Source organism: Vanessa atalanta, chromosome 10 (genome assembly GCF_905147765.1).
Source record: "Vanessa atalanta chromosome 10, ilVanAtal1.2, whole genome shotgun sequence".
NCBI classification, from domain to species: Eukaryota; Metazoa; Arthropoda; class Insecta; order Lepidoptera; family Nymphalidae; genus Vanessa; species Vanessa atalanta.
The window spans coordinates 7,177,133-7,197,645 of NC_061880.1; the positions used below are offsets into that span (position 1 = coordinate 7,177,133).

A 20,513-nucleotide genomic window follows, 5' to 3' on the forward strand; every position below is an offset into this window, starting at 1 on the left:
ACCTACTAACTGAATGATTTTAATTATCGCCAGAAGTGGTAACTATTGATATAATTTTCCAATACGCGATCTCAAGCTTTTTTTTAGTCATTTGTGGCAGTTTTAATTTTACATATTTATATTTAAAGAAAAAATACCAACTGTATATTAAGACAATGACGTGTTAATCACAAAAAAATAATAATTGTAACAAATTATTAATATTCATCTTATCACCTATTCCGACGTTTCTACATATACAACCTCAAACTTGTTCATTCCAGTACAATCCGGAATAATCTTGAACATTCAGGAAATGTCAGTGCATGATGACGTTAGTATGTCATGTATTATTACAATGCTCAAAGACTAACGGTTGTAATATATAATATGAACCGTATTTATGTTGCAACTGTCTGCTCGTTGATTAAATGTTAAACATCAAATTAAATTTTGTGTAATGTATTGTTTTCCGTTCAACGGGATTTCATTTTATCTTCCTCTATAAAAGGTGTTTAACTGATTTTAAATAACAATGGAAATATAATATTTTAACATAACCTCTAAGTTTGAGTGAGTCAGTCTCTATAAAAAAACGCCATCTAGTCGATTAGGCTACATAGCTTGCTTGAAAACAAACATACAGTCCAAATTCTGTTTGTAATTTGCTATTGTATTTTTATTTTGTCATTATTTTGTCTTAACAATCTTTAGTTGAAATTATAACATCTCTATTCTTTTTTGGATGTCAGATTGCTGCGAAATTATATAAAAATAAAAAATACAAAAGTTACATACTAATTAAATAACAACATAAAAAATGCTGAAATTAATTTTATATCATACAAATGTTTGCTCTTTAGCGACTTGCGGTGACTTCACTACTCTTGACAAAGGCCTTGTAACTAATTCTACTTTTGTTTCCCAAGAACATTCATTATCATTCATTTGATGAATGATAGTTTTATGTATGTTGACTAGTTTTATGATTAGTGTTTCAGTACAATATTAAAAAATAAAATAATTGTTCGTACTTCCTTTACTCTCATCTTATCTTTATCTTAACTCGTGTTGGTGACATCGCAATATTGGAACAGTCTTTTGTAAGTAAGCTGGTTTTTCAATGTATTTATGTGCATATCTTTGTAATGTAAGGTAAGATGTTATTCATCAATTTTATAGTCCTAATTTTAGTTGGTATGATGACATTTTAATATTTATAAGCAACAAGAGTATGTCTGTTACTCTTTTTTAATTTTAATTTGTTTTTTCAAAAACAGAGTTACTTCTAAAAACATTTCTAGCTATTGTAATGACAATAATTGAGCTCCTTCATTGTAAATTTTAGTAATCATTGAACCTGTTAATTACCAATTTGTATGTTACAAAGCAAATATTAGTTCATAGTAGCAAAAAACATTTACTTTAATTTAACAAGCAATAACACAAAAAGAATAATATAAGGTCAGATAAAAATTAATATCACTCAAAATATTGAACAGTAAAAACAACTGTTCATTGTTACTGAGAATTCAGTAAAAAAATCTCATTACTTAATCCTGAAAATGTTTGTACTTTCGGTCAAGGGTAGCCTCGCAATCACAATGTAGGAAGCACCTTTACTGCCGATTCCACAGCGAGGAGCGCGCCGTGTCTCTGCATATTCAGCACTTGGTTATATTCCATAAATTTAATATTTTGCAGCCGCTCGCGGCACAGACTATATAATGCAGTAGATTTATTGCTCTGTGACATACTCTTTTGTGGGAACACGCGGTGAATATAAAACATCGGTTATGTTCGAAGTTTAGGAGTAAAGTTATATGTTTATCTAACTAAAAATATTATATATAAATATTTTCTTGGGATTTTAAATTTAGAATTTCAATCATTGTTTTTGTTTACGGTGCATATCCAAACAAATAAATATTTTCGGAATTGCTTCAAAGAATGACTAGGAAATATTCTGTAAATATAAATAAATTAAGAGACAATGTGATTTATATATCATAAATTTTATAATTAATATTTATAGGGCTTTTTGTAAGCCAACCTGGGAAGATATCATCCATCATATATTCTACTGACAAGCAACAATAAAATATTTTTGCCATTCTGAGTTTAAGGGAGGTCGCTATATTTCCTCGATATACACAAAAATAAATATTTTTGAAACATTTGGGCGTAATCCTGACGGGCAGTTAAGAATATAAAAAAAAAACATTTTTATTTATTTTATCATTACGACGGAGATTGTACAGCGATATATTATAAAAAAAGATGTGTGTACCCCTGTACGCGCGTAAGAAGTTATACTTCTTCGGGCTAGAGAAAAATAGTTTTTAATTGCATGCAAATAATTAATTACAATTAAACAATAATTTCCATTTTTTCATCACTACACTAACACTTTAAATTTGTAATGAACTGAATACATTCTCATGGGAAAAGAAAATTTTAAAACAATTTGATAATAGTACTGCTGCTGCACATCTGATTTGCACTTATAAATTTCTGGTATTTGAATAGGGAACGGTAATACCACTTAAGTTAGAAAGACGCTGTTTTCTATTTAAACCATAGAAAGTCTTATAAACGAATGAATATCACGATTTTCCGATTACAGTAATAAAAAAAAGTGTTCTTTACACTGTTATTTTTTAGTCTACGTTAAAATAATTGTGAATATAAACAGTATTCACATTTATCTGCATCGAATAAGGTTGGCCATAAACCGCGGACGTTAAATGCTGTAAGCGCTCTGTTTGGATAATTCAGTCAAGTAAATTTGGTAGAATATTAAAACAGAGATCATGTAATTACATCCCTGAAAGTTAGGTTAAATTTTTCATTGTCTTTGTATTAATAGCTTTAGCTTTATTATATGTATGGTTTGCATTACGCTGGGTATTTACATATTTTTGGATTAGCATTTATTAAACATATATCACATTTTCTTCGAATATCCTAAAAAGTAAAGTAATGTAATTAACGCCTGGTAGACGCATTCTCTGCCGTATCGATGAGGATTCGAAGTTTAAATACGTTATACGAGCACTTTTTAACGTCAATTACATGCGTGATGCATACGTTGTTGTTTATCGAAATATTTTTGATTTTTTTGCCAATACTAAATTTTGATTACTTTGTTCCAGCCGGATCCGCTCTCGGTCGGCGAACGAGCCGCGGCGGAGCGGGGGCCGCGGGCTCGCCGAGTTGACGTCATGCTCATCGCTTCCAACCAAACAGCCAACCTCACAGACCTGGCGCTCGGCCCCGACCTCCCAGCCAGCCCCTTCAGTCTCGCCCAGAAGATCGTCATCGCAATCATAGCCAGCGTCCTCTCCGTGCTCACTGTCGTCGGCAACTCCATGGTCATGATCAGTTTCAAGATCGACAAACAGTTACAAACCATAAGCAACTATTTCCTATTCTCTCTCGCGGTTGCCGACTTCGCGGTCGGCTTGATATCCATGCCGCTCTTCACAATGTTCACGATATACGGATACTGGCCGCTCGGGCCACACGTTTGCGACACCTGGCTGGCGTTGGACTATCTAGCCTCCAACGCATCCGTACTTAACCTTTTAATCATAAGTTTTGATAGGTATTTTAGTGTGACGCGGCCGCTCACTTATAGGGCTAAAAGGACTACACGCCGCGCGACGGTAATGATAGGTGGTGCGTGGGGCTTCAGTTTGGTGTTATGGCCTCCTTGGATCTATGCGTGGCCGTACATAGACGGGGAGAGGAAAGTGCCCCCGCACGAGTGCTATATTCAATTCATAGAGACAAATCAGTTCATTACGTTTGGGACAGCCATTGCTGCATTTTATGTGCCAGTGACAGTTATGTGTATATTATATTACAAGATTTGGAGAGAAACAAAGAAAAGACAAAAAGATCTTCCGAATCTTCAAGGGGGAAAGAAGCACGATTCGTCTAAAAGGTCGAATTCCAGGTAAGTCTTTGTTAAAGATTATTTTCTAATAGATTAAAATAGGTATATACATGTATGTATCAAATTTTTATTCCATATCGATCACTAAGTTTCGCTAGTGAAGTTACGAAAGTTAATCGTGGACGCGCAAAATCATTACTCACAATCTGCAAGTTTCGGAATGGCCACAAAAACTTTTACTGTAATTTTGTTTGGCGTTTCTGTACATGACCGAATATTGAATTTGTGTTCTTTCTTGCTAACTTTAAGGTCTAGTTTTATTTGTCGTGGTTTTGTATTTATTTCCACAGTTTCTAACGGAACAGTCCCGCCCTAAGCCTGCAAAAGCCGAATGACGATAGTTTTTCTTAAGGTTTTTTCTTCACTTGTCTGTGAATATTTTCTTTTATATTGCTAAACGCTATTTTATATTGAGTTGCCAAATGTAAAGTTTATATATAATAAATTCTATAGCAAAAAATAGTAATCTACAAAAAATGGTATATATTCTGCATTTTAGACATTTTAGACTGCAATTACACGTTAACTTAAAAAATATTTTTTTTTAATAAATCACTCTGTTATCTTTAAACTTCTGTTATTTCACAATCTTGTTCAGCGGTTTTGGTTTGTTCGGAGTTTTTACAGAAAAGCTCTACAGTTATGAGAGATTATGTCCAAACTAAAATTAAACGTGAATTTTGGACGTTGTATACGCCAAGAAGAGTTTTCTCATTTCTTTTTCTTCCTAGATATTAATATAATATAAGAAAATAGTAACTAACTCAACAGCAAATAAATATAATTAATCGATAAATTATATTCTTGAAATCGAGTTCTAAAACACCAATGTTTATGCACAGACGTAAAATTTCACTTTGTTATGTTAATCGAGTCTGTCCAATTATCCGAATCGATATCGATATTTCGAATGAACTCGAATTAAAACAAGTATCGAATGAATATTCATTTCAACTAACGAGTAAAATAACAAGATATGGCGAGTAATTAATGATAACGATTTGAATATAGCTTTTTGTGGCAACTTTGTGTAATAAAGTGCGAATTGTAATTATCATTACTATAAAATTGAAGTGTTGAGTGGTTCAGTATGAAATTTTGTTGTGATGATATTGAAAACTAAAGTTTAATAAATTAACATTAAAATAAGGTCAGTATCGGGGATTAAGACTGAAAATGCTCGTAATCAAATTGTTTTCTAATTCATTAGACGGAATCATCTTGACTGCGCAGATCAAGATTCTCGTTATCTTCATCCTTCACGGCACTGTCGAAATAATCTGTGATCAATTCACAAGTTAAAATTTTGTTTGTTTGTTGAATTATAAGGAGATTACTGTAAAATGGTTTAGTTTATGGTTTGGTTTATTACTATATTGAAACGTAGAAACGAATCTACTTGTTTACGAATATTAAAATTTTCTATGAGTCAAAACTCAAAATTTGTCAAAACTCATTCCTTACATCGCCAATGCGCCACCAACCTTTGGAACTAAGATGTTATGTCCCAGAAGGGGAACACAACAATAGTGAGTACTGCTATTTGGCGGTAGAATATCTGATGAGTGGGTGGTACATACCCAGACGAGCTTGAGACGATATTTTTTATGATTATAATAAAATCACATCAATTTTAAATATTGTTTAGTAAGCTTGAAATGATTAAGTTCGTGTTAGAGCAAAAAGAAAAATATTATATCTATTATATAACATAATAAAATAGTGAAAAACGTGAAAAATATATGCTCTGCCACATATCAATGACAATCAAAAATAAATTTATGTTTTGTCACGCACTTATTGTGTAAATTTTGTTTGCGTCATAGTTTTAAACAAAAGAAACAAATAAAATTAATGTATCGGCTTAAGCTCCTAAGAACTAGAACGCTATTATTTAACAAAATATAAACTGAATGCTTCAGCAATTAATAATTTAAGGATTTAAGTTGTATGATTACCTAATATAATACTCTGTATAATAATAGAAATTAATTAATTATCTATTTTTTCTGGCACTTAATTACTATTTTAATTGCTCAACAATTTATATTTCTTATTTTAAATATTAATTTAAAGTTTGATCGAGTGATTACTTAAACTTAACTCATTTGTATGTTCATATATAGTTATGTTTAAGATTTTTTTTGAAATTGAGTCATGAATAGTTTTAATATTTTTGATTCACTACAATACAATAATAAACTAATTTAACCGACTTTATAAAAGTCACCCAAATTCTCCCAATTGAGGTCTCTAGATGGGCATAAAGTTTCTATTTTATAGTGTTTTTTCTCAATAACGTGACAACGGGTTTAAATAATTTGAACTGCATTATATTTATAATAACTCTAGTTGCCCGTTCCGACTTAAAGTTTTTCTAAATTTGTTTTATTATCGAATGCTTAAGTTATAAAATAAATCCATATTACAAAGATCAGCTTTCAAAACTCCGTAGTTTCAGCTGAATTTCAGGTCATACGATTCCATAAGTATATATATTGCTAGTTTAGTTAACAAAAACTATTAATTTTATTGATTATATATATTCATTAAATTAATAAATTCATACCATTAAATACAAGTCAATTTTTATAGTGATATTACAAGATATTTTAATAAACCGCAATGGACCTCATTAAGATGCATCATTTTAAGCAAATTGCTTGCTTCTTAACTACAAATTGCAATGCAATTTAATATTTCCTCTCAAATGAGAGCAGCAAGGACGTGCCAAAACAATAAATTCAACAAATAAGTTAACTCATATAGCTATAATAATCCTACGTTTTGATTATATCCCGGAAAAGACAACTTTCGTAGCCAACGCTAGTATCGTAAATCGCTTACCGAATGAAACAGATCACGATATAATTTTTTGTGTTAATTTATATAAATAATTAATAAACAGCGACGAGAATGAAAAATCATTTTATTATATATAACAGTGTTACTCCGGATGGTGAGAGTGCAGAATCCAGATAAAATGATAAAATGTGTACGTCAAACGTCACAAATGACAATTACTTGGCTGAAAATAATATTAGTTTATCTGTATTCCGTATACACAATACGTCTTATATGTACTGTAAGCTCAGTGCTATATACATGTTATTGGTAATTCGACGTATTCCCGTTAGATATCAATAACCCCGCACCTTTCATAACTTTTTAATATTTTTGTTCGATTTTGCTAACCAAAATTTTTGCTAAAAATCTACGCGTTCTAGCTTCGGCTCACTGAGGTAGAAAATAGGATGAATTCCCTCACGACTATGTTTCTTAACACGTATCTAATAAAAATACCTACCTATCGTGCAAGAGCGTTTAAAATTTCAGTGGCTTCACGCTTTTCGTTCATAGGCTTGTTCTCCTCCATCTCCCCATGCCCCCACACCAAAGCCTTTCACCGTAAGGTCCTTGCCCTCTATATTTATACGAAGAAACGCATTTAAGATACGAAGAAGATTTACGCGAGGACGTATGTAAGAGGATGCTTTATTTAGCGCTTATTTTTTTTGGAGTTTCTTTTAGGGGTATGAATATCCAATATACGCGGTGGAATTATTTTGCATTTATTTCTATTTGGTAATGTGTTGTCTGAATTTAGTCTTCGAACGCACTATGCGTTTTTTTTAAATAATATATTTTAAGTATGTCTCAATGTCAGTTCGCTAAATGAGAATATAACTATGAAATCTTAATTAACCGTTACAAGTTTAAATTTATGTAATAATTCCGACACATCAAAGGCAATCCGGTAACGTTACCTGTTAAGTGTATACCAAGCTTTATACTTTATAACGGGCTCATGTTATATTCAACAATACATAACGGGCCGGTTTATTAATCCGACCACTTGCCTCTTTGGAAACATTGAAGGGATAAAATTATACTACGAGCCCAGATGGTGCTAAACTAAGCGAATGAAATATTAAGTCTGACATGAAAGGCTTTAACAATTGTTTTATGGGATTTATTGTATTTTTTTAATCTAATGGCTATTACAAGTCTACTACTACTACTACCCTTCAAAAGTCGTAAAATAATAATAAAAAAACATTAAAAGAAAGCAAGGAAAAGTATAGGAGCCGGGATGACCCAGTTGGTAAAAAACGTGAATATTAATCGAAGCTTACGGGTTCAAAACCAGTCAAGCACCATTTAATTTTCATGCGGTGAATTTTTGATTTTAAATCAATTTCTCGTGTTCGACAGTAAAGTAAACATTGTAACCAATATTTAATGTGTCGGAGAAATTTGGCAGAAGTACCGCGTTTTTATATATATAATAATATAATATCAAGTTACTATCGAAATAGATCGAGATACTCAACTATAAAATATATTCAATAAATTGGTCGAAAGTCATACTCTTACCTATATATATTGACAATGCGTAGTTAAAGCATCCTGTTCGCTCATCATTCAATTAATATTAAACGATTGCTAGAAAACTTCATACACATATATGTATGCAGTTCGAACCCGAGACCTCGGGAATTATAGCCTCATAAGTTTAGTCATTCATTTTTAAGGAATATTTAGTTTAATTTCATAATAATTTTTTCAACGATTTACACGTAGAGTCTTATCCTTCATCTATTTTAAGCGCAACTGAAAGTCAGAGCTGCAGGTGCGTTTGATACTAATTTCAATGTATAACATTAATTATAAGTATTAGTTAACATACTTTGTCGTGTAGTTTTAATATTTTCGATTGTACCAAACAGAAAAACGATTTTATAATGCTATTTAAATTGATTAAATATATCTATTTTTTATTCATACGATTACGATTTTTATTTCTCTATTACGAAGTAAAAAAATCAAAGTGCTGTTTAGGTTTAAAATTTCAGTTAAAACTTTTGATGCCACTATAATAGTTTTAACAACTTAAGCAAAGAAAACAAGACCGTGACATTAGTGGAGGAATACTTTGCCACAATTACCGTGCTCAATGAAATAAATGTATTTATTCCGTATTAAAAGAACATTATTTTTTTAATAATATAAAGTTTTATTAATAAAATGTCTTGTTTTTATTTAAAAAAAAAAAAAACAAAGGTTATTTTACGATGTCTCATATAACCAGATTTTAACAGAATTGAATATTTTAATCTTTTTTGGGAAGCTTAAATAAACAATTTAATACAAAAATACGCTGACAACATTGAATTTAAAAAGTGATTTATTTCCGTTGTTTATTTCAAAAGAGCAATTTCGCTATAAAACCCGTTGTTAATTAATTTGCGGTACGCGTGGCCTTCGAACCCTTCCAGAGCCGGTGGCGTGTCACGGTGCAACGCCTATTAATCTTAGTCAATCTATTGTGTGCAAACACTAGGCGAAATGATGCTGTAGTTCCGGGTTGAGAATTTTTAGGAATATTCGCCGTTAACTAAACTTTCTATTAAAAAAAAATGAGCCGTTTTTATTAATCCGTCACAATGTCGTTGTTCATATTACTAATAATCTGTATGATTTTATGTATACGTGCACAAAGAATAATACATAATTGTTAAAAATGTTATTATACGTCGTTTCGTTGTTAAGCCTATAAATAAGAACTACTTTCTTTACTGTTTAAGTAATGAAAAGTGTTACAAATATATGTGTAATATCAAAAAAACTATACACATGGATCCTTCAAAGTTCGAAATTCTCGTCTGTTGGGAAAATATTGTTTGCTTACTTTGTTTCCACACAAGACTAACTTATTCCGTTGAGATAAAACTTCGCTCCGTTCATTGTTTTCCTGAAACCAAACTGCGACCTCCGGTGCTTGTTTGTTATGACACTACGTTAAGAGAAAGGGTATTAAATTATTTCGGACTTGCGTTGAGGGTATGAACTAGTGTTGTAGTTTTTGTAAGAGGAGGCCCTTCGCTCATGGATCGGATGGATGCTGGAACAGAAAAGTTCTGAAGTGACGTCTACGAACTAGAAGATGCAGTGTGGGGAAGCCCTTATTGTTCATCTTGTAGAGTAAGGTGAACAGGCGATCTTGTTATAAAAAGCCATTGGATACGGCTAGCGCAAGATAGGCCACCGTTGAGATCTTCGAGAGGGGTATTTGTCCAGCTGTGGAAATATTCCCGCTGAGATTGTGATTCATTCAAATCCTAATCGAAGAATCTAGATTCGTGGTCCAAGCAGATGTAATTTATATGTACATATACTTGCTGGTCCGAGTTGAAAATAACTGCTCCATCCGTGGTCGTAGCGTGATGTTTTATATCCTAACTCAAGCCTCTTAATAATTGACCAAGACTACAATAACAAATCCAAATTGGGTTAATAATAATATCACGTAATATATTTTCGTCTATGGAAATTATACGATGGTTATGTGCGGAAAATTGAAGTGATACTTTTTAAGTGTCATTGAGTTAATAGAATTATTAACAAATTCAGTGGTGTTTCCCGGATGATCCAGTTTTATCAACCCTATAATACTTTGAATTCAAATTATAACTACCGATATATACTATAACTTTGTATTGGAGATTTTAATCTGAAATTGGAGATTTTAAAGAGCCCAGTGGTTAGAACGCGCGCATCTTAACCGATGATTGCGGGTTTAAACCCAGGCAAGCACCACTGAGTTTTCATGTGCTTAATTTGTGTTTATAATTCGTCTCGTACTCGGCGGTGAAAGAAAACATCGTGAGGAAACCTGCATGTGGCTAATTTCAAAAAAAATCTGCCACATGCGTATTCCACTAACCCGCATTGGAACAGCATGGTGGCATATGCTCCATACCTTCTCCTCAGAGGGAGAGGAGGCCTTAGTCCAGCAGTGAGAAATTTACAGGCTGTTAATCTATGTTAATGTATTGGAGATTTTAATCTATCAAAAAATATTTTCCGCACTGTATCAGGTCCTTTAGCAGGAATGTTATTTTTATTGTACACCACTAATATATATATATATATTAAAAAAAAAATCATAAAACTTATTTATATTTTCCAGACAAACTGAGCTAAGATGTTATATTCCTTGTGCCTGAAGTTACACTGACTCATCCACCCTTCAAACCGGAACACAACAATACAAAGTATTGCTGCTCGGCAGTAGAATATTTAATAATTGGGTGGTACCTAGCCAGATGGGCTTGCACAAAACCTTACCAACAAGTAAAACTACGTTCATAATACATACAATAATATAATTTAATTTACAAATACTAGTCAACATATTATATAGTATTATTGCGTAATTCAAAAACGACATAAAATTATCGAATAAATAAATAATTATTGTAAACTGTTTAAGTTTAAGAACATCATTTGTTATTTACTTAGAGGTTTTAATTCAAATAAATCTTAGACATTAATCTAAACATAGTATAAACTTTCTATTTATACTTTTAAAATGATGAAACTAGCTACATTCTAATTGATAGGTTTCTAGCAAAGCTATGGTCGAACATAATCGTATCCTAAGGGCATGGCTGTTTGCCAAAGATAGGCCACCGTCAGACTCATTATGAGCCATTTATGCGTTAGTTCCTAGAACAATGACTACTCAACTGTCTGAAGACGCCTTGAAATCGTAATTGATTACCAAGGCCAATACAACCTTAACGCTCCATGTATGTTGGTTTTTTAATTATCACAATCCGATTAGTACCGCATACGCATATCAATTAAAATATACATTACTAGTTCCGATTGCGAATTCGTCCTAGTGCTGGGGTTTGGGAGGATTTTGTCAGGTGTTAGGTATCCTTAGCGTTACTCTGTTTGATGTTAATCGGTTAGGTAGTTAAAAGCGCACCAAACATTATAAGCATTAATAATAATTTATAGTTAGGATTCATGGCTTTCATAATTTTGCTAACGTAATTTTTGAGGATTATATTAAATGTTACTCATTAGTTATTCCTTTTCATTAATTCCACCCTGTTTTATCTTTTTGTTTTGATCAATATTAAAAAACATTTTAATTTTATTATTAAAACGAATACGTTGCTCCGGGGAGGAGAGAGAAGCTGGTTATCTATAGTTTTGTACTGATTAAATTAAACTTATTTAATTAAGGTAAGTTTTAAATTAAATAAGATTTTAATTGTTTTAATCAAAGCATAATATTTATAAGATTTTTGTAAAATTTAAACAAGGAGATTTAAATAATTATTAAGTTGGACATAGATAAAATAATAAAACATTACGTCAATTTTTTTTTATGAAATTCAAATGTCCTTCTAATTAACATTTTAGAGGCCGTTATATTACTCTTTTCTTGAACATTTAGAACATAATTTTGTTATGAGCAATTTAATGCAATTTATTAGCCTCAGTTAGCCTCCTATTTCTATATCAATTATATGAAATGACGTTTATTTGAATAATTCTCTAAGTTTCAATATATCTTGAACATTTTCAGTTTAAATGATTTTAAGGAAAAGGGTTCATTTTATTCCGTGAATTAATTACATGTTAATATATATATTTTCGCTTAACATATATATATGTATATTGATAATTTTGGGAAATTTTGAAATGAACAACATTTTCTTCAGAATAATACACGTCATTAATATTATACTTAAATAAACCCAATATTAGTCGAGGTGTAAACGTGGCGGATATTATTTTTGGTTTTTTAATTTTATTCTTAATATTTCATTTGTTTTGCTTTTATTTAGAAATATAAAACTGTATTTTGATTCGTAAGTCTACACTTTATCTCAATAAATTTTTATTATTATAATTTACTGCTAAATAATATTTTACCAGAAAATAAATTGAGATCAGCGAGTACATACTGTACGGTGTAATTTAAGTTAAAAGATATCTTAATGAGGACATGAAGTCATTGCGCCCCGAGAAATACATTTCTGTCTCAAAAAAATATTTCCATCTGTTTGATGTAAATCCACCTCAAAAAAGTTTTTATATAATTATTTCAACACATTTATTTTTCAGTCTCACCTTCATCCATAACTTAGTCGTCGTAAACGAATGGTTATTTTTATGGGTTAATGTATCAAGCAGAAACACGATTAGCTAGGTGACATGATGGAAAACTGTTTCATTTGACAAAGTCATTCACAATAAGTCTCTTACATTGGCAATTCGCTGACAACAGAGATTCAAGATACGTTACTTGTGCATACAATAGAACCAGGTCACTGACCCTTCACGTTGGAATACAACAATACAAGGTAGAGTCGCTTGTCGTTAGAATATTGTAAAAGTGGACACAAAAATGCTTATCAAAATATACTTTATTACAGTAGACCTTTTAAAAGTTAATAGTTTAGTTAGTTTCAAACAATTACGTTAATCTAGCACCGGTCCGGAATACTGATTATGTCAATAAGAAATTTAGCATTTAATCTAATCCTCAAAATAAATTACATTATACATCTTTACATCTCTAAAATATATTTAATGTGGACGCGAATGACATACATTACTATTTGTACTAACTCCACGCGGTTTCATCACAATCGGATGAAACTTTTACTTGATGGTAGGGCTTTGTGCAAGCCACCCACCACCCACATGTCATATGTTCTACGGCCAAACAGCAATGCGACTAAAAGCGGCTTGAAAGAAGCAACTACAGGCATACGTAAGTAATGGTTATTGGGTAATATTTCCGCCTTTGTCTATGGGCGGGGGTGACCACTTATCATCAGGTAGCGTATGACAGTTAAGGTATTGGCCATAAAATCATATTTTTCTTTGTATATTTATCCTTCAATATCAATGTTTTATTTAGACCGTTATAATGAAGGTTAACTCTTCTAATTGTAGAAGCTTAGCAGAAATAACCTATATTGATCATGTAGATTTAGACGTCATAGTCACGGGAGATTTATTACCAAATCCAAGGTCGTGTGGTCAGGGTTGGCGCATTAACGACGTGAAGGCATTGTACACACTTCTGATAAAATAAATTAATATTATGTGTGAATGCCACTTATAATTAGGTGACATCAGTGTACATGCTCTGCTTTCTAGAAAAACTAGAAATTAATACGTAATTTAAATGAGACGCAAGGACCCAGTGGCCAGGGCGCATCTTAACCAAATATTGCGTAGCGTGGTGGAGGAAGCTCTTAACTTTCTTGTCAAAAAGGCGAAGAGGCCTCAGCCCAGTAGTGGGGCATATACAGGCTGTTACTTTTGATACACAGTGATGTTAGTTGTGTTGTTAGAAAGCAGAATTTTATTACGTAACAATTTTCTTTTTCAGATCTAAGTTGAATTCACTATTACCTGCTACTTTATATGGAAAATAAATTATTTACATATGACTTATACCACTATTATTGTCTCCATATCATTTTTGCCCAGAGAATTGGAATTACGATTTAACGAGTAAATACTTCCAGCATTCTCGCCACCGATGGGAGTCATGATTAGTACGATAGCTCTTTTTAAATATGAAATATAAAATTATAGTATACTCAAGCCAACTAACGAGCGCAAATAATATAAACAAGCTATTGTGCCAATCAAACAATACGGTGTGCAACTAGACCGTATCGACAAAACGGATGAATAAAAATGAGATTCTAATAATTGAATAGAAAAATAATAAAATACTGGCAGCGGCGCATTATTGAATGTTACCAGATTAATCAGTAATATAATTGATCGATGCCAAGAATATTCAATTAGAATCAAAAATATGTTTATTCAATTAAAATAAAATGGGAATATATTTCCATTTATTGATAAAAAATGATGAAAAGCAAAATGTATAAATCAAACCTTTTATACTATTTTATTAAAGTCATGAATGGTAAAAAAATACTTTATAATCTTTGTTTGTATTGTAATTCTAAATACTACGCGCTAAGTATTTTTTTTTAATAATGAAGGTAGGCAAGAAAAATATATAAGCGGATTTATTAGTATTAGCGGTCCTGTCATCGAACGATTTAATCAAATTTAAAAATAAATGGCTACACTCAGAGTAGGTACATTTTCCTCGTCGTGTCCAAGCAATTTGTCAACGTTCGCGTCTCGAAATGTTTCAAATGGTGGCAATTTATTTAACGAAAGAGGAAACTTATCTCTCTAAATAATAATAAAAATAAATTGTAAAGTCTCTTTTCATGTTAAGAATAAATATATTTTAAATTACTTTATCGATTTTTAATATTGCAATTACTGTATGTATTATACAATATTATCAAATGTAACGTTAAGTGATTAATTTACGTAAGAATTATTAATATTGAGTCCTTAAATATATACATATGTGAGTCAAAAATAGTTACTGTGTAAATCTTGACCGCGTGGAATGGTGACAAGAATGCCGATCCTCTGGGCAAAAAACACCAGCCCTCCTGTCAACAGTGGAGGCAATAAGGCGAGGTGGTATACTTTTAATGAAGGTATTGCACTACTATATCATCATGACATGACATGATATATAATAATTTTGTGTATTTATTATTATTATTCCATAAGCAAAGTATCATATTTGCATCGTTTTATTATGATAACATAATATGTCATACGATTGTTATAATAGGATAAGTTTTGGCTTATTATTTGTTTTTACCAGTTTCTATGGATATTTTGGATAGGGTAATTCTATATTGTTTTAGTTTATAGTTTTACGATTTACATAGACTATATAGTATGATGTAGATATAGAAGATAAAATATCAGTTGGTCTAACTACTCGAATATCGGAATCTTAAGATTTGTTAACCTCTAAATCATATTCAGAAATTCAGCGTTAACATATAAATATTTTAATATTAAGTCAGATTAAAGTTTTTATATTTTTTTTAACATCTTAATAGGACTATTGGAGAACGTATATATCTCATTGTGTAAAATTGCACGGGCTGAAATGTATATATTAACTGTCCGTCAATTCGGGATAGGTAACTAGTTCAATATGAAAACATTCAATTTCCATTTATTCTATATTTCGTGCCGGTAAAATAAAGATTTTATCTCGTGCAAAGGCGGGACGGTAGACGGACGTTAGTTGAATATGGAAACATACTATTTCCATTTCTACTTTATTCATTCTTGCCTATTATGTTGAGTCTCAGATAACTATAGATTTTCTCACACTATTTAGAACACGTTGAATCGCTGTCAGTCGATACCATCTCCAGCTGTTGTGAGGCAAGGAAGGATATATCAAACGAGAAGGCATTATGCGCGTGTCTGGCTAATGAAAGGGAAGGACATATGTCTTTGTGTTGCGGCTCGATTGTGGTAACTTTGTATGCAGTAAGGAAACCACCTTAACGAACATGTTGCCCTGGTATACGTGTATACTTGTTCCATATCTATCATTATTTATCATTATTTTATAAAGTTCAATAGTTTTGAGTTTGGATTATTAAATGTCTGTTTTTATGGAACTTTTTTATGTATGAAGAAATACAATATAAATATTTAATTATATTGTTAAGCGAATAGTAAATTTGTCGAGTAAATAAATAACGTTTTATTGACCAAGCAAACACAATTCTATATAAAAAAAGGCACAGGCATACATTGTACATGACGAACCTCTTAAAATAGTTGAGGTCGTCATGTGCAATAGATACTCCCTGGATGTTTACTTAACTAAAATACATATTGACTTGACCTGAGGGTTACCACCCCAGCATTATGTTGCAATAATACTGGATTGCTGATTTTCAAGTGGCACCCGTGGTTAATGGCCCGGATCGGATCATTCTTCTATCTATCAATCAAAAATTAATAAATTAAACAAAATTAAAAAAGGAAAAATAATGAACAGAACAACAACTTAAAATAATAATTTAAACCAAAGTAAAATAATGTAAACAAAATAATCAACGTACGTCTCATTTGATTTCTTAATGTCTCAAAATAAAAACAAATATTTAAAATTAATTAATATGTTAATTCTAATCATATCAACAATTACTTTTGTTTCTCATGATTAAGCTTGTTAAATACATTTAGGTCCTAAAACTATATTAATTTTAATATTGAATATTTTAATTATGAAAGGCTTCATGACAATATAAATAAAATAAATGACTAACAAATCTCAAAGAATAGCCGTTTACACTGAAGATATTACTGTACACTAGTCAGTGTGGACGCAAACACAGCGCTTTCTCTATTATATCATTTCAATAAGCAGATGAGACGACATACCGATTTGACAACAAAAAGCTCAGGCGTAATACCAACTTGAACAGATTTACGTGTTTTGGTCTCAACTGTAACACTCGCAAACGGAGAACAGGGGTGCATTGGAGAATTCCTTCAAAGAAAAACCCAATTATATAAATTGATTTCAACAGTTTCAAACCGGGATGTGGAGTCGTATAATGAATGGGCCACTTGACCTGATGTTACATCTGTATTGAGCCGAAAATGCCGCGCAAAGATTTATTCAGTTGTATCAATATTGACAAAAAAAATGTTTACGTTACGGTCACATCCGACCACTGACGAAAAACGAAATAATAATATTTAAAGAAGGGTTAAAATATTCAGTAAACATTTTCCATTTCGACGGAAAATATGAAGTATTTGCATTAATTTAATTACCAAAACGAGCTGCTGCGGTCAAACACGGAATGAGGAACTTGGCTGAACATTGGAATGGAGATATAGATTTTTGATTATATTACATTTCTGGGTGCTAGATTTCATGTTATATGTTGCCATTGAATACAAACTTCACGAGTTTCAATGCAATTTGTCTTAATTTTCAAGTTCTTAGTTATAGGTTGTCTGGAAGAGATCGCTATAAAGCCATGACATAACGGACTTTAGTATACACTTTTCTATCTGTATTGTATTGTGTGTAATAAATATTACAAAATTTTTTCGTTCTTTTAAAGTTTATTTTTCATCTCATCATGTCATTAATCCGAATTTTAAGATGTTTGAATTCATCATTACATTAATATACAATAAATATATTTGTGATTTATAGTTATTTAAAAAAAATATAGCCACAATATATTACATAGCAACAGTACAAAACCAAAGTAATATGTAATTCAATTGTTTTAGTAATCACTATTTTTTTAATATTATTTAATATGAAAAGTACTCGTAATTCAAAATATAGATTTTTCGAATTCAAACCGGCTAGATAAGACATTAGACATTTCAGTAGTATTTTATAATGTAACACATGCGAAATTATAAATGCTCTTAGGTTATAATACATCTCGCGAGATTGTAATTTCGATAATTCATAAATAATCGTTCGATTGGTAAGTTACAGTTTATAAAATTCTTACTGAAGTTAACTTCGATACTTTTGTCATCTATCGAAAAAAATCGTTACGTTATAATTAGTATCTCAATCACTATATTTTAATAGTTTACTGTCTCGCGAAATAGATTATAATCTAACGGTATTAACAATTTTAGTGTGTCATAAACCATAAACATTTAAAAATATTCTATAATAATACTAATTAGAATGAATTTACATTCTTTTTTATCTGGTTTATTCAGCATTTTAGCAGTAAATATGATATGATATTTTCATCCAACACAAGTTGATTACTTCAAAATATTTTACTTTAGCGCTCAGAACGAGATGAATAAATTATAAACATGAATTAAGCGTATGAAAACTCAGTGCTTGCTCGGATGTGAACGCGCCATGTAATTGTTCGGTTAAGAGTTACTTGATAAACAACGACAATATATTTAAACATTAAAAAACCAGAAGCCAGTGTACTGGCCATTATAATTTTACGCGGTGGTAGGGCTTTGTGCAAGTTTATCTGGGTAGGTACCACAAGTATCATAACTTTAACCGCCTAGCAGCAATACTTTATATTGTTGTGTTCCGGTTTGAAGGGTGAGTGAGCCAGTATAACTACAGGCACAAGAGACATAATAATTTAGTTACCAGGGTGGTTGCACATTGGTTATATGAGGAATGATTAAAACTTCTGACGGCGCCGATGCCTATGTGCAACGGTGACCACTTATCATCAGGTGGCCTACATATCCACTTACATGTTTCATAATAAAAATTAGACACAACGGGAATTCAAAGATACTAAAAGACAAAGTAGTGACTTCTTTGATGTAATTTCCTAACAATAGGTGTCATAAGTTTTCGTCAAATATGTATTAATTTAATCAAGATTACGAAAAAGTAAAACACCTATTCTTCAATTATGTAATATTTTACCATATGATCATTAATTAATGTCAATAATTCAAGTCAGTCAAGTCACCGTTAGTTTCATCTTTAACAAATATTTTATCTTTATTGTTAACGCCTTAAAAAAATTATTATAGTTCCTTACAGAATGGCTTATAAAATTTTGTAAGCAATTTACATCGACTATTGAGTTTGCAAACTCATATTAGAGGCATTGGAAACTAATAAGGCCACATTGTAAATATCGATAGAATACTGATTCGCAGTACAATTCCTTACTTCGTTTCATTTTCATCGCTCTGTTTTAAAATTCAAGTTCCTTCCACATAGTTACAGTTTTAAACTTGTCAATTAGTTAGCTGTACTTCTTGATTAAGAGCTAAAGCACCAATGAGAGCGGACTGAATGAATGATTGGAGTAAAATACAATTGCGGATAAATTAAAACCGCGGAGAATAGTCACGACGAGTTACCGTGAATTGTAAAGAGGATTGATTATGTGTCCAGTACTTTGACAAAAATAGTGCGAGGGTGAATTTAACTTCATATTATTATTTGCATTTATGTTTTGTATGTAAATGCGTACCATACGGTACGAGAATAGAGGGAATAGGGAAAAGGAACATCTAAAATAGATAAACAGACTGACAATTGGGCACCTGTTGGGAATTGTTCGCCATCGCCTAGAGATATTAACATAGACGATGGCGACCAATAACAGCGACATACAAACTTATCCCCTACAGCTTCAATGCATCACCAACCTTGGGAACAAAGATGTTATTATCCTTAACGATATATTTTGGTTCACTCACCCTTCAAATCGGAACTCAATCATACTAACTATGGCTGCGTGGTGGTAGAATATGTAACATGGTCCTGTAGAAAACAAAGCCACCAAGTAAACTGTAGATTAGTGGATAAGTTTCGTAGATTTTCGTCAAATACTGTAATACACAAATCAGCATCAGACACATTAACAACATAAACAGAGCACGAGAAATTTCAGCGATGTGTGCATTTGCATCCGTGTTCTTCGCTTAAGATCCACGTTCTATACATTAAGCCTTGGTTTATTAGATTATCACATAAATTGCTGGCTTGAACAATTTGCATTTCCAATATAGTAAGATGTATTCTCGTAGCAAACAAAGTTACATGAACTAAGTCAAAAATATTGTAAAAAATGTACATATATCAGAAATATTGTGTATTTGCCGAAAAAAGTCCTAAATCTTAATTTGATTGCCTAACCAGATCCGCTTTGGGTGATATACCAAAAATGGGTTCAAATTCTTCTAAAGAATATTTATTTATGTGTTTTATATATCAAATGGCCAGCCATGGCAAAACTCATCAATGACCATTAGGACAGTTATACTCACCTGGAATTGCCGTCTGATCCTGACTCTAGATTTATTTTAAACAAAATGTCTTTTCAGATATTTTAAAAGCTACCCG

General features: G+C 31.5%; 1 protein-coding gene across 1 annotated transcript in view; it reads left to right on the plus strand.

Moving 5' to 3' along the window:
* Window positions 1–20,513, plus strand: part of LOC125066920 (muscarinic acetylcholine receptor DM1) — a 91,297-nt gene that overhangs the window by 58,357 nt on the left and 12,427 nt on the right. The window contains exon 2 of the mRNA XM_047675246.1: window positions 3,135–3,940. Within this exon, the coding sequence (XP_047531202.1) occupies window positions 3,204–3,940 (737 nt within the window). The 5' untranslated portion in view covers window positions 3,135–3,203. The remainder of the gene's footprint in view (window positions 1–3,134; window positions 3,941–20,513) is intronic.